General features: G+C 43.7%; 1 protein-coding gene across 4 annotated transcripts in view; it reads right to left on the bottom strand.

Annotated features, from left to right (window-relative positions):
- PPFIA3 (PTPRF interacting protein alpha 3) overlaps nt 1-16,281 on the bottom strand; it is a 417,083-nt gene that overhangs the window by 88,911 nt on the left and 311,891 nt on the right. For all 4 annotated transcript variants that reach the window (XM_082273791.1, XM_082273792.1, XM_082273794.1 and 1 more), the window contains exon 18: nt 11,046-11,139. In XM_082273791.1, coding sequence (XP_082129917.1) covers nt 11,046-11,139 — 94 coding nt within the window. The remainder of the gene's footprint in view (nt 1-11,045; nt 11,140-16,281) is intronic.

Raw genomic sequence — 16,281 nt, 5'->3', positions numbered from 1 at the left:
AAAACTTGTGGAAAAAAATGACATATTCAAAAGACTCATTATGCCTCAAAAATTATACGTTGGGCTGTTTGCTTTCCAAAATGGGGTCATTTTATGGGGGTTTCCATTGTCCTGGTGCTCCAGGGCCTTCAAAAGTACGATAGGTTGTCAGGAAATTATATGTGTAATTTGTGCTCCTAGAATGCCGGACGGTGCTGGTTGGATGTTAGGCCTCTGTATGTGGCCAGGCTGTGAAAAAGTCTCACACATGTGGTATCGCCATACTCAGAAGGAGTAGTAGAATGTGTTTTGGGGTGTAGTTGCAAGTATACATGTGCTGTGTGAGAGAAATAACCTGTTAATACGGCAATTTGTAAAAAAAAAAAAAAAAATCTTCATTTTGCAAAGCATTGTGGGAAAAAATTACAACTTCAAAAAACTCACCATGCCCCTTATTAAATACCTTGGAATGTCTACTTTCCAAAAAGGGGTCATTTGGGGGGTATTTGTACTTTCCTGACTTTTTAGTGTCTCAAGAAATGAGATAGGCCTTCAGTACATCAGGTGTGATCAAGTGTGATCAATTTTCAATGATTCCCACCATAGCTTGTGGACTCTATAACTTTCACAAAGACCAAATAATATACACTTACTTGGGTTATTTTTACCAAAGATAAGTAGCAGTATAAATTTTGGCCAAAATTTGTGAAGAAAAATTACTAATTTGCAAAATTTTATGACAGAAACAAAGAAAAATGCGTTTTTTCACAATATTTTCAGTCTTTTTTTATTTATAGCACAAAAAATAAAAAACCCAGTAGTGATTAAATACCATCAAAAGAAAGCTCTATTTATGTGAAAAAAAGGACACAATTTTTGAATGGGTACAGTGTTGCATGACTGAGTAATTCTCAGTCAAAGTGTGAGAGCGCTGAAAGCTGAAAATCGGTCTGGGCAGGAAGGGGGTGAAAGTGCACTGTAGGTAAGTGGTTAAAGAACTGAATTTATCGCACAGAATATCACTATTTATGGACTTTTTTTTCACAAGGAATGAATATGTGACACATTTGTATAAGACAATATGATTTACTATAATATTATTTTTGGCACTTTAAATAATTCAGAGCACTTTATTGCTTATTTGCAAATAATATTTATTTGCTATTTAAACACCTGAAGGTTTGCACATATATAGCCTGATTGCACAAATGCACTTTGTATTAAGCGCTATTTAATTTGATATTTTACGTACGCGATTCTTACTTTTGGATTTAATATTTGACGTATGTGATTCTTAATTTTGAGTATATCAACTAATGTATACTATATTTATTTAAGGTATATGTTCACACTTATGCACATTAACCACTTAAGCCCCGGAAGATTTTACCCCCATTCCGACCAGGGGGTATTTTGCGATTCGGCACTGCGTGACTTTAACGGACAATTGCGCGGTCGTGCGACGCTGTACCTAAACGAATTTGGCGTCCTTTTTTTCCCACAAACAGAGCTTTCTTTTGGTGGTATTTGATCACCTGTGCGATTTTTTGATCACGCGCTATAATTAAAAAAAGAGCGTCAATTTTGCAAAAATAGCAATATTTTTCACATTTTTTTATATGAAATTCCCCCAAAAAAAAATTTAAAAATCAAATTTTTTTTACTTTTTCGGCCAATTTGTTTTATGCTACCTATGTTTGGTAAAAAAAATCGCAAAAAGCGTATTTTGATTGGTTTGCGCAAAAGTTATCGCGTTTACTAACAAAGGGAAAGATTTCTGTCATTTTTGTTGTTTTTTTTTTTAACGTGTAATGGCGGCGATCTGCGATTTTTTTTGCGGTACTGCGACATTGGGGCGGACAGATCGGACCCTTGACTGACATTTTTGACACTTTTGGGGTTACCAGTGACATTTCTACAGTAATCAGTGCTATATATATGCACTGTTACTGTAAAAATACACTGGTAGTGAAGGGGTTAACTTTATTTGGGAGGGAGGGGCTGTGTGTATCCCTAGGGGCGTGCTTTCTACTGTGATTGGCTGGGGCTTGAGCTGTATGGACACTGATCAACGGATCTACATACTAGATCCGAGTGATCAGTATCCTAACAGCAAGGAGAATGACAGGTGGCTTGTTTACACAAGCTGCCTGACATTCTCCCTCTCCCCCGCCGATCGCCGAGTGACCGGCGGACATCGGGTCCGCCGGTCACACGCGCGGGGGGGGGTCCGTGACCACGCGGGAGCGCACCTCCGGGGGCGCGCGCTCGCTCCCTAGACCCTCACAAGCTAGTGACGTAGCCCTACGTCACTTTGCCTGTGAGGGGCTGACTGCCGACGTAGATCGGCGTTAGGCAGTCGGCAAGTGGTTAAATAGCCACATATGCTCTGATTTGCAACATATGCAATTCGGACACAATAGAAGATAAGTCAGTGCCAAAACAAACAATTTGGTTAGAAATCATTCTTACATGGAGGATATACCTATCTGTGGAAATATAATTCTGATATTTTCTAAGAGCGCAGTACACCCATTTTCTTTTACTGATCATAAACACTGTTTAGGTAACAGCCCAGTACTTGCAGCACCTTAGAGATATACACAGATACCCTATTGTGGTAGCGTGAGGATCATCACACTACAAACGATGTTTTCATTCAAATAGAAACAAGAAACAACCTTAAGAAGTAAACACTGAAAAGGGCAAAGCACCACTTTATCTCTGTGAGCCACCAGGTAAGATGAACGACAAGACAAGAGCCGCCAGCTCCGACACCCTGCATGCAGAAGTAATAGCCACCAAGAAGGCTACCTTCTGGGACAATATAAGCAGCAAATATTTTTGAAAGGCGGTTACTGGAGAAACGACAGCACCAAATTAAGATCCCACGGAGGCAGCGGAGACCGTACTGGGGGAGCCAAGTGGCGAACCCCCTGAATAAAGGTGCAAACCAAAGAATGCGTAGCCAAAGGACGATAAAAGAAGACCACAAAGGCTGAAAACCTGGCCCTTGACGGTACCAAAGGCCAGGTGCTGCTCCATACCTTGGTTGGAGGAATGCCTAAACCCGAGCCACCGAAAGGGAACGGGGATGACCCCCAAGAGACTCACACCATGCAATGTACGTCTTTCAGGCACGATGGTGAATCTTCCTGGAGGTAGATTTTCTAGCCTTTAACAGCATGGGAATCACTGATTCAGACAACCCCCTATCCTTCAGCATCTGGCTTTCAACAGCCAAGCCGTTAAAGCCAGCGACTGTAAAGCAGGATGGGCCAATAGATCTTCTCTGAGAGGAAGTCTCCAAGGGGCATCGGTGACTGGCCATACCAGATCGGCGTACCAAGACCGGTGAGGCCAGTCTGGAGCGACTCAGATGACCGGATCCCTTCTGCCCTGATCCTTGGCAGAAGACTTGGCAGAAGTTTTAGCAGAGGAAATGCATATGTCAGATGATACTGGCCCCAAGGAGCCACCAGTGTGTCTGTGGCATTGGCCAGAGGATCCTGAGACCTTGCCTCAGTTCTATGTACCTTCCTGTTGAGACGAGAGGCCAACAGGTCCACCTCGGAAGTTCCCCACTGGAGACACAGCTGAACCTTAGAATTCCGGCTACCTCCCAAGCTGCTAGTACACTTCTTGTTCCCCCTTGGTGATTGACATATGCCACCGCCATGGCATTGTCCCATTGTATCCTTACTGGGGCCCTCCTAAAGGTGATTTGTCCAATGAGCCAGGCAAATCTTATCGCCTGAAGTTCCAGTATATTGATCAGAGTCCAGACCCCTTGAGCACATCTGTGCCCAATACGCATCCCCACCCGTCCAATACAGGGGAAGGAAGGATTTGCCCGTCGAAGTGCCAGAGAGCAAAGCCACCATATCAGGGACCCTCTTGTATCCTGGGTCAACAGGATCAGATTGTCTAGAGACTGTGGATGCTTGTCCCACTTGGCAAGAATCTCTCTTTGCAGAGGTCTCGAGTGGAACTGTGCAAATGGAACCGCCTCAAAAGGTAGACACCTTTAGGCACAGCACCCACATGCAAGTCCTGAAAGATGACCGATTGCTGGGCAACAGGAGCCAAATCGCATCCTGTAGCTTTTGGAGTTTTTTTTTCCCCTAGAAGAAACACCCTGGCTGAAGCCGAGTCCAGAGTCAGACCTAGATAGTCCAACTTGGTAGACAGAACCAGAGCAGATTTCTTAAAGTTCAATTTCCAACCAAACTCCTGCAGTCCGTACAGTAATTTCCAGGTTGTCCTTTAGAGCAGTCGGAGACTCTGTTCACAGAAGAAGAGCATCGAGGTACCCAGTACCACAATCCCCCGCTGCCGCTACAATGCCAATACTTCTTGTAGTAGAAAGTCTTGCACCCCTGAAGAGACCCCGCAGGTGGTCTGGGGACAAACACAGGTTGGAAGGAAAGGACCTCACTGGAGGATAAGATAGAAACTCTTATAGCAGGACCGAATCAGCTCGTGGACCCCCCTGTCTTGAATCAGGGAGGTCTATGGGTCTGGAGAGAAGCGAACAGGTCCCCCCATTTCAGGCAGAAGAGGGCTTGTCTGCAGGTCTGGAAGAACCCGCGGACCTGAACAAAATAATGGGGTGGGCAACTACATGGCAGATGAGGTTTAATGTTGAAAAATGTAAAGTAACGCACTTGGGCATCAGAAACACGAAAGCAAGCTACTCACTAGGGGAGAAACCTCTGGGTGAATCTAATATGGAAAAGGACCTGGGGGTCCTAGTGGACAACAGACTTGGCAGTGGCATGCAATGCCAAGCCGCTGCAAGCAAAGCCAACAGAATACTGGCATGTATAAAAAAGGTCCGGCCATAGCTGGAGTATGCTGTCCAGTTCTGGGCACCGGTCCTCAGGAAGGATGTGCTGGAACTGGAGAGAGTCCAGAGAAGGGCAACAAAATAATTAGGGGAATGGAGGGCATCAGCTATGAGGAAAGACTACAAGCATTGAACTTATTCTCTCTGGAGAAGAGACGCTTGAACGGGGGGGATATGATATCAATGTACAAATACTGTACTGGTGAGGACCCTAGCATAAGGAACAAACTTTTTAGAGAAAGGGAATACAATAAGACATGTGGCCACTCACTAAAACTAGAGGAAAAAAGGTTCAACCTTAAAATAGGTAAGGTTCTTCACTGTCAGAGCAGTAAGGATGTGAAATTCAATTCCACAAGCAGTCGTATCAGCAGGGAGCATCAATAGTTTCAAAAAACTATTAGATGGGCAGCTTAAAGACCACAACATACAGGGGTATACAATGTACTAACACACACACACACATCATAGGTTGAACTGGATGGACTGATGTATTTTTTCAACCTCACAAACTATGTAACCCGCTTTCGGCTTACCAGACCAGGTCCTCTTGGAACCTCTGGAGGAGGTCCTGAAAGACTTAGATCCTTTCTCTTGAGATCCTGAGAGACGAAAAGACCGCATATGAGCCAAGAAAAAAAGGCCCACGTCTGCGACGAGACTCCTTGCCCCTGGCAGCCTGTGGAGTACTCTTCCACTCTGTAAGACCCTTAATGATATCATTCATATCATGTGCCGAGGGACCACCGCTGTCACAGACAGCCTAGAAACTAAGGGAGCCGCATCCAGAGAGGCATCACAGACAAACTGCTACCCCTGGACCAACTCGCCAGCTCCTCAAGGGCAGGGGGAAGCTGTTCCCCCTCAAGATCCTGGCGCAAAAGCTTTGCCCACTCCGTTAAAGTCTGGGACACCAAAGCTATGGTGAACACTAGCCTAAGGACCGAACTGGCCACAGTAAACATGTGGCGGACCAAAGTCTCGGCTCTCCTGTCGAAAGGGGTCTTTAAAAGCCTGAGACTCCTCCTCAGCCTGTAACCTGAGAATCCACCACAGGTGGGACTGTCCACTTTTTTAACAGGGACTCTTAAAAGGGAGTTTAGGTCAAAATAGGCGGAAAAGGGAATACCTTTGCCGCTTTTGGGGAGCTGCGGGTACCAAAGGGGACCGGCGCCTCCGATGGCAGCAGCTACACCCTACATTTTTAAAGTTGCCCAACCCAATACAATTTAGGGCATCCACCAGTGCTGCTTCATGTGCGGCTACAGTAGAAGAGGAATCATCCTCACCAACAGAGCACTTGAAGTGCGTGGACGCAGACCCAGTAGGATCACTACATACTAAGCTCACTCCAAAACATAACAATCAGGGGAGGCCGCCGACTGGGATCCCACAAGGGAACGCCAGTCAAGGGTCCACAAATGGATCACCTATGAGACCCTGCAAAAGACAAGGGGGTCGCCTTAAGAGCCCACCATAGGGGACATAATAGAACATAGCCCCTCTTATAGGTGGGCCGCCCGCCGTGACAGGGACACACATGTATTGTATCCCCGCTCACACAATAATGGCGGCAAGACTGTCACTAAAAACAAAGCGCCCCCATGGCTCCACCCGGTTCAATGGAGGTGAAAAGCTGACCATATGGCCCAGCAGGCCACAAACATGGATCCTCAGTCTGGCAGATGCCCAAGGAGGGAGTTGGGGGCTTCAGCTAGACCCACAGAAGCCACCCCCCATGGCAGAGCCCAACTCGGCCACATGGCCTAGTAGGCCGCGGCCTAAATTTTGAGGGCGCCCTGCTGCCAGGACGCGTACCCCAGGGGACCCAACTATCCAGGGCAGTGGTGGGGAAGGCAGATGCCCACACAGGAGGTAGTGGCTTCAGCCATCCTCACAGGGGCCGCCTCACATGGGTTCCGTGGAGTAGGCCCTATATTTTAGGCTGGATCCAGCTGCGTGAAGCGCATACCCTCGGATGGTAAAATATCCACTCCCCCAGCCCAACAACCGCCGCAGGGAGCCCCAAGGATATTCCTGCCCTAGTCACCAACCCCCAGGATGGCAGGTAACTCTGCTCAAACCCCCGTTGAGCCCCAAGAAAAACCCGGTCAGCTCAGCCTGGTCAGCAGCAACTACAGCCAACCCCCCATAGGCGCATGTGGCAAAGCCATTTCACAACCACACTCGGACCCACAGTGACCATTTAGAGGGGCTTGGGGGGGAAGGGAGGGGAACCCAGGGGTCTGATCATCCCAGGGAGGGGCCCACATCCACCCCAAAAGACCACTGGGGAGTGGGGGGACACTACTTACCACACCATGGAATCGGGTGGGCACCATCGCAATGGGGGTGCTGTGGGCCAAGAGGCACGCTGCAATTTAGGCCAGGACAATGTCGTATGTGCCCTCGCGATGCATTTAACTTGCAGGCCAGCCCCTTCCAGTGGGGCTATGTCGCGGCCGACCTAGCGCGGAGCTGAGGCCTACGTGCGCTTGCTGGCCAAACTGGGGAGACCTTAAGGATCTAGAATATCAAGCCCGTCGCCCAGTCCAGCAGTTAATTGTAGTTCTCACAGGAACAGAAAATAATTTAAAAAGGAAAAAATGCTAGGACCAGAGAGACCCGAGAAACCTCTTCTTCTTTAATGTCCAAGGTTTCATAAATTACTCCTAGCAGGACTTCCACCTTCTCCAGTGAAAGCTTGTATCTAGGTGATCTTGTCCCAGACTCAAGGATATCTCTGGAAGAAGCAACTTAATTTAGTTACATAGTTTGTGAGCTTGAAAAAAGACACCAGTCCATCCAGTTTAACCTATGTATGTGCTGTTAACCGTACATTGTATACCCCTTTATGTTGTGGTCTTTAAGGTGCCCATCTAATCGTTTTTTGAAACTATCGATGCTCCCTGCTGGTACTACTGCTTGTGGAAGAGAATTCCACATCCTCACTGCTCTGACAGTAAAGAGCCCCTTACGTATTTTAAGGTTAAACCGTTTTTCCTCTAGTTTTAGTGAGTGGCGACGTGTTTTATTGTATTCCCTTTCTTTGAAAAGTTTGTTCCTTATGCTAGGGTCATCACCAGTACAGTATTTGTACATTGATATCATATCCCCCCCTCAAGCGTCTCTTCTCCAGAGAGAAAAGGTTCAATGCCGGTAGTCTTTCCTCATAGCTGATGTCCTCCATTCCCCTAATTATTTTTGTTGCCCTTCCCCAGCACATCCTTTCTGAGGACCGATGCCCAGAACTGGACGGAATACTCCAGATGTGGCCGGACCAAAGTCTTGTAGAGTGGGAGAATAATCTCTTTATTTCTGGAGTGAATCCCCTTTTTTATACATGCCAGTATTTTGTTGGCTTTGCTTGCAGCGGCTTGGCATTGCATGCCACTGCCAAGCCCGTTGTCCACTAGTCCCCCCAGGTCCTTTTCCATCTTAGATTCACCCAGAGGTTCCCCCCCTAGTGAGTAGCTTGCTTTCATGTTTCTGACGCCCAAATGCATTACTTTACATTTTTCAACATTAAACCTCATCTGCCATGTAGTTGCCCACCAACTTCACATAGTTCTTCCAGGGAATCCTGCTCCTCCTCCTCCGTTTCCCTACCCACCTCTGGGGCTGAAACAGGGAGAACATCCACTGGTTGTTTGGGGGTCTCACTATTTGACAACATAGACTTAATTGCCTTCATCTCTTTTTTGACTCCAACAATTAAGTCTTTACATGCCCCAGTTGACTCTTTGTAAACCAGCTTGTCTATACAAGGTTTACAGAATGGCTTAGTCCAGTCTTCCTTGAATTTTGAAGCACAGGCTGGACATCTCTTCCCCCCCCCCCCCCGGGTTCTTTAAGCTGAGCCTGAAACAAAGAGAGAGGAAAGAAAAGGAGACAAGAGGCAAAAAACATCAGACACCTTAAAGAAAAAAAGGTGCACCATCACCAGGGAATACAATGGTGCTGGATCCAGGGGGCTGTCTAGCCTGGATCCAGCCCGAGGGAAAGAGGGCCAAAGACTAAAAATATCAACCACTGTTGATGGTTCTTTACCCCCCTCTCCCTCACACCCAACTCCATAGGTTAGCCACCCCTGTGGTTCCTACCTGAGCCAGGCCGGCACCACTCCTGCTCAGAGCTGCTGGTTATACGGATCCTTCATTCTCCTGGATCATAGCTCTGTTGTGCCTGTGCAGGAGTAGGGTTGTCAGCTGTCGGGCAGTTGGCGTTTTAAATAAACCACCATAGTTACAGCATCAAGGGAAACATTTATAGAAGGGGAAGTATGGGCCTATCAAAACAGAGGATATGATGGCACCTTCCCCCATATATGAAAAATGTGCAAAAACCAGAGAAGGGCATGGATCGACCTACAAAGTTGGCAGAGCTACACCCTAAGGGGGGGGGGGATTTAAATGTGCCTCCAAGAATATCTGTATATGTGTATGTTTATCAACATCACAGACACAAAATGTATAGTAAAAAATTGACAACAATTTTTTATTTATATATACAATATAAAAGAATTGTACATCACTACATCTACAACGATCAGCAGAGTAAGCGAATTATGCAAAATTTACAAATATATAAACGTTGCTGGAACTACGCGTTTCGCAATAGGCACTTCCTCAGGATCCAGCAGAGGGATGTATATCATTAGAAAATAGATCAATTTTAGATATCTAGAGATACATAATACATTAATTAGATACATGAACAGTATAATATTGGCAAGTCACCTTTATTACAATTAATTAGATACAAAATTCATTCTACATTATCTGTTTTTTCAAAAAACTTTGTTGTCAATGTTGTTGTCAATTTTTTACTATACATTTTGTGTCTGTGATGTTGATAAACATACGCATATACAGATATTCTTGGAGGCATATTTAAATTCCCCCCCACTTAGGGTGTAGCTCTGCCAACTTTGTAGGTCGATCTATGCCCTTCTCTGGTTTTTGCACATAGTTACAGCATCCTCGCAGCTGCGAGACCCGGAACCGGAAGTGATGCTCCGGAAGCCCCGCCTTCCTCCTTGCATGACAAAAAACGGGACTCGAGGCCATCGCATGTGCCCCCTGCCCGGCTTCCTGCAGAGAGATGACTCCTCACCGCTTCTGAAAACGAACGAGCCGGAGAGCAGACGAATAGCCTTCTCCAGGCTGTAAGGAAAGAAGGTGCCAGACCCAGTCCGTTGGCCTTACCGGGGGTCCCCTGCCAATACAAGGTACCAGCCGAGTTCCCACCTGCTCCTCCTCCGGTGGAGGAAACACAAAAGACTGGGGAAGTGGGATGGTGACCGCCCCTTTATACACCTGATGCTTTATGTTTTCTACCTCCGAAGGTGGAGCCTATCTCTCCTATGCTGTCCTGGACAGACGACTGGAGAAAAGTTTTATTTTTTTTAGCTTTCCCAGCCATAGTGCTCCTGTCTGTTTTTGCCCTGCCGCTTCCTGGCTGAACTCTGCATTTTAGAAAAGTGTCAAGCAAGCAAAATACACCAGACGCTAATGCACACCACGTCCCTGGCCTCTCCATTCTCCAGTACTTCCTTCTCACCACCCAGCAGCTTCCCGGTCTATTTCTGCACAACACCAGAGCTAGAGATGTTAAGACTTCCACAGATGACAAGCCAATATTTCCTCCATCAAATGTGCGTGCCATATTTATTCATCATTACCAAATAGCTGTTTCCAATACTCCACACTCAGATAGAGGTGCCCCTTGCTTTTTTCTGTTTTCACACACTAGGTTTATTTAGGACCTATATAGGGGAGCTGCCTCTTCCTTCCATATGTTGAACTTTTTAACTGTTTACCCCACTTTTCAGCCCTCACATCCACCCAGCTTCATCACTGGTCTGGCTACAGGATCATCATAGTGTTTTCCTACAGCATAGTATACCTGGGCTATATGCCCCAGTTATTTTGTTTTAGGTCCCAGATTATGTTGAAAACCGCCCTGGGTGTAACAATTTATTATGCCAATTAAATTATGTAACGTTTTTTTTTTTTTTTTTTAAGGTGTAGATTTGCAGTCAAAAGAGACATTTGTTAGTTATTACAGGTATTTATACAGTGCCAACAATTTACGCAGTGCTATATATATATATATATAAAGACACAGGGAGAACATGCAAGCTCCAGGTAGTGTCCTGGTTAAGATTTGAACTGACAACCGTGGTGCTGCCAGGTGGAAAAATTATGAAACTTACTTTTTCTTGTTCCTGCGGTCTTTGTCCACAGGTCCAGCTAGTTTAGACAGGCCCATAGGATCAGCCGGGGATGTCTCTTCAGAGGGGGTTCCAGCTGAAATACAGCACAAGGCAATGAACATGGAAGACAATGTGTAACAACTCCATCTTGGTGTTTGTGATTAAACCTTCTACAGACCTACATATCCATAAATTCCTTCCACAGATTGAATGACAGAAGAACTTGGACGGCTTTAAGCCCCGTACACACGCTACAAATTTCCGCCGACCGGTCGTCCGTCTTTTGTTCAGAGTGCGTGTTTATTGGTTGGAATGTGCTCTAGACTGCACACGAATTTTCCCGCACGACAGAATTCTACTTCAGAAGTGATGTCATGTGTTGGATTGATTTGTATGTGTTCTTTCATCTCTGAGCATGCCTAGTCTTGCTCATAAGATTTTTCCTCGTCGAAATCTGTACTAATGAGACAAAAATCGGACGTGTGTTGATGGAGGACAAAAATTTTAATGCCTGCACATCAGGATTTTGTCAGCCGAAAAGTGGGAGTCGGCTGTCGAAAGCACCATACTAACAATCCGAAAATCGGGAGATTGGTCGTCGGACGAAATTTCCCTTCCGAATTTCTTATCGTGTGTACGGGGCTTTAAAGTTAGTCCTGGATAGGCAGATGCCACACTAAGATAGATAAGACATCTATCTGTCCTCAAACCTGTGTAAGCCATAATTTGGAGAATGAAGGGGTGAGGTGGCTAAATACACTAAAAGTACTTTCTATGTTTAAAACAGAAAAATCAGTCTCACTGTACAGATATTTTGAAATAATCTTGGTGTGAGATAACAACAGTAGTCAGATGCACTTGTTAAAGCGTATCTAAATCCCAAAATGTAATATATTATAGTTTACCAGCTGTTTTCAGGTTTAATTATACTTTAACGCCCCTTCAGGAAGAACTCTACAGCCCTTTCAATCAGCAATTTGAGTGGAATTAGACTGCACATGGCTGTGCCAAATCATATGTGAGCCCAAACAATAATCATAACCTTTGTGAAACAACAGTACTACATGAGGTAATAAAAAATGACATTTATTGGAAGTATATATTTTCTATGTCTACCCAAATTAGAGCATAGAATTAAAAAAAAAACTGTTAACTGTGCAGTCCTACCTTTCAAAAATAATTTTATGAACATGAGTAAAAAGGCTCATTGACAACAAGCTATCAAATGTATAATTAAAGCATTATTAAACCCAAAAGCAAACATTTACTATATTGCAGTTTAAGAATTATTAAATTGATGGCTGTATTCGTTTTCTTTTTTAGGCTTTCTTTATTTTCACCTGGGAATCCAGCCAGAAAGTCTTTTATTTTTCAATAGAACAAGCTCTCTTGCAGGTTGTTTCAGTTACAGGGATGAGGTAAACCATTTGAAACTGACAGGGGTGCTTACAATGATCATATTTAAATTTTATTTGTAAAACATTCCCTCAAAAACACTTTTGCTGTAGCTGCTTATAAAATTTTAGCTGGAGTTTGGCTTCAATTTGTTAGTTTACCTAAATCTGGTAGTACATCTAACACCTACCCCCCAGACTGACAATTCTGCTGTCCAAATGTGTTCCCTGTACTCAATCATCTAGAGTGGAGGCACTCTAATACAGCAGGTGTGTTACTGGCCAGATCACCAGGTGAAAACAGTGAAAGAGCCTCCAAAAAGAAAATGAATGCAGCCACTAGATATACTGTCTGGTAAGCTGCAATATATTACATTTTTTGGCTTTGAGTTTAATACCGCTTTACTTTTTTAGATGCTCTGTTCTGGAAATTCCAGCACTAAAAAATCCTACTAGTTATTTTTGTTTCTCTTTGTTCTGAGGGGTCTGGGTAGTTTAATTGCCACAAGTAACCCGTCAGTACTTTGAAAAGTAAATTACAAGTATAAGCTTTTTCTTCATGTCACTTTTGCCAGGCATTATTAACATGGCTGGGGATTCCTGGCCTGCAAATCAATTGGCCAGGCAACGTCACTGGTTACATACAGTAGTTACATAGTTATATACAAGTAGTTAGTAATTTTGAAAAAAGTCCATCTAGTTTAACCAATAAAAAAAAAAATAGCCTGGATCAACTTTACCTATACATGTTAGTACCCAGTAATATTATGTACATTTAAGAAAGAATCCAGGCCTTTTTTCAAGCAATCTACTAAGCTTGCCAGAACTACCTCTTGGGGGAGTCTATTCCACATTTTCCCAGCTTTGAAAAATCTGTATTAGCTTCCGCATTTGGAGATAAAATCTCTTTTCCTCTAGATGTAAAGCGTCCACTGTGATGACCTTAAAGTGAATAACTGAACACCAAGTTCACTATATGGACCCCTTATGTATTTACATAGTAGTTGAGGTTGAATAAAGACAACAGGCCATCCAGTTCACCCTGTACAGGTGTGTGTGTTTCAGTGACGTAATCACCTCCCATAACCCTGAATGTTGTGATCTGTGAGATGCACGTCCAATAGTCTTTTAAATGTAGCCATACTTTCCGCAGCTACCACCAATTGTGGAAGAGAGTTCCACATTCTCACCGCCCTTATAGTGAAGAACCCCTTACGCAGCTTAAGGTTAAACTCCTCTGTTATCAGCGAGATAACAACTGATACATGGAGCAACGGCGGCACATTTGAACTGAATGTTCACGATATTTGGAAATTGTTTATGTAGACTGGTGCTCTGAAGCACAAGAACCATGTGAGTGATTTTAGCTTTTTTAATAAAATATACTGTTTTTTATCTACGTTATTTTCACTATGGATTTTTTCATTTTGTCCCCTACATGGATGCAGGAGCATAAGACTGGCTAATTGGGAATACACTTTTCTGGAAGACAACCACCCAGCAGTCCACGTGGCATTCCAGGATAATATTGAATTAATCTAAGTGCACTGATACATCCCTAGATGAGGAATTTTAAAAGGAAAGAACACCCATTTTCTCTGCTTCAAAACACTGCAATTTATGGACCATCTAGCAGAGTGTCAATTGAACACTGGTGATTGAGATTCATCACAGTTGTAGACTTAACACACATCTTTGAACTTTCTTTTCAATATTTTTTGTTATTTCAACACGGATTTATGTTTGAAATATTTATTTACTGTATAATGATATAATTAAACGATTATACACTTGGTTTCATTTGCAAATTTTACAGTTCATGGCACACTAACTATATTTAGTACAACACACTTCCATTTTATATAAATAAATTTACATTTTTATTTTTTATTCAGGTTCACAATATAATTTACATATCACACATAGTAGATATTTTTCTCACCATTCAATACTTGTATGCGCAGCACTTCAACATATTATTAGCACACTAGCACCTACCTAGAGGGGAGTGATTAGTGCCTGCAGCATCTATACACTACCCATACATAGTTGCTCACGGGATTATACCAATTATAATCCTTATTAAGTGGTCTGATAAAAAGAAATCAGAAAAAAAGCAAGAAGAGAGAGAATAAGAAAAGAAAAGAGGAGAGGGAAAAAGAAAAAAAAAAAAAAAAAGGGGGGTGAAAAGGAAATGGAACCTGATGGGAGAGGGGTATGAAAAGTGGATCCGTAAATAGGACTATACCTGCTCCCCTTTTCCTTGTTTGTCGGCTCGACTCGGGCTACCTAATTCTCGATTCACTACTCATGTGGCACTCGTTGATCTAAGAGTCATAGGCTTGGAAACGCTCAGTAGTTTTGAAGTGGGTCCAACGTGTTTGCAAATTTTTGTATTTGTTCTTGGGAAATGTAGATAAGCTCCTCCATCTCCTCTATTTTGGAAAGTCTAGCAAACCATTCTCCAACAGTCAGAATACATATAGATCACCAATGTACTGGAAAACAAAGTCTTGCTGCATTCACCATATGCATATCCAAGCATTTGTAGTAATCTTTTTTAGATAAAGTCGTGTGGTATAAGAGATATTGCACTGGAGTATAGTCTAGAACAGTGATGGTGAACCTTGGCACCCCAGATGTTTTGGAACTACATGTCCCATGATGCTTAACTACACTGCAGAGCGCATGAGCATCATGGGAAATGTAGTTCCAAACATCTGGTGTGCCAAGGCTGGCCATCAATGGTCTAGCGTGAATGTAGTAACGGGTGTAATAATGTTGTGTACTTCTTTCCAAAAAGGCTGGAGGGATTTGCAGTCCCACCAAATGTGGAGCATAGTACCTTCTGCTTTCCCGCATTTCCAGCATATACTTGGTATAGATGAGGAGAATTTATGAAGGCGAGATGGGGTTCTATACCAACGGGTTTCAACTTTGTAGGAGTTTTCCTGAATAGCCAAATTGAGTGAGCAATTGTGTGTGTAATTGTGAATAGTATCCCATTCCTCATCTGAAAGGGAGACCTGAAATTCCTTTTTCATTTTCCCACGCTATACGTGTAGAGTCCAGAGTAGTGTTAGATTTTTCCAAGAGCAAAGCATATATTGAGGATATTAAGTATCTTTGCAGCAAATTGCACGTGCATAGAGACTCAAACTGCGTAAGGTGTCTAGTCCATGATGGCGTTGAGGCCTGAGTGGATAAAAAGGGTCGTATTGGTCTGTACGTCCAGAACGGAAAGGAGTTAGTGAGAGACATAGATGTTAAGTTCTCATATGAGCAGGAAGTGTCTTTTAAAAAGAAGTGTTGTGAAAGTACATCTTTGTGAGGCCACTCACTTCCCAGAAACGAGCTTGTATTGCCGAGAGGGAAGCCAGAATTTTCTTTTAACGGAGTTAAAAGCCCCGGGGTAGAGGAAAAAGTCGTAGATTTTGTCACCTGTCTAAAAGCCATCAGAAAGGGATGAATGAGTGGATGTGTTAGGATTTCTTGTGGCCAATGTTGAGGCAATATCAAGGAAAAAGTTTGAATTGGAAATCAATGTAAATGAGTTTTCTAGAGATACCCAGATTTTCCTGATTTCATGACATGACAGGCTTAATAATATTTTCAAAGGTCGGGTAGTCCAAGTCCTCCTTTTGTCTTTGCACGTATTAATCGGGTGTATTTGATACTTGGTGGGGAGGTGGGGAGTTTTTCCGTATAAACACTGAGCAGGCCTTCTTGTAGGTTGCAAAGAAGGATGCTGGTAAGTGGATCGGGATCGTCTGCATTAAATACAATAAGTGCGGAAGAATCATCATTTTGATCAGAGCTGATCGACCGAACCACAAAACGTT

Source organism: Pelophylax lessonae, assembly GCF_965119305.1.
Source record: "Pelophylax lessonae genome assembly, chromosome: 12".
In the NCBI taxonomy this organism is placed as follows: domain Eukaryota; kingdom Metazoa; phylum Chordata; class Amphibia; order Anura; family Ranidae; genus Pelophylax; species Pelophylax lessonae.
Note: the sequence above shows the minus strand (reverse complement) of the source record. Positions and strands in the feature narration are given on the sequence as shown.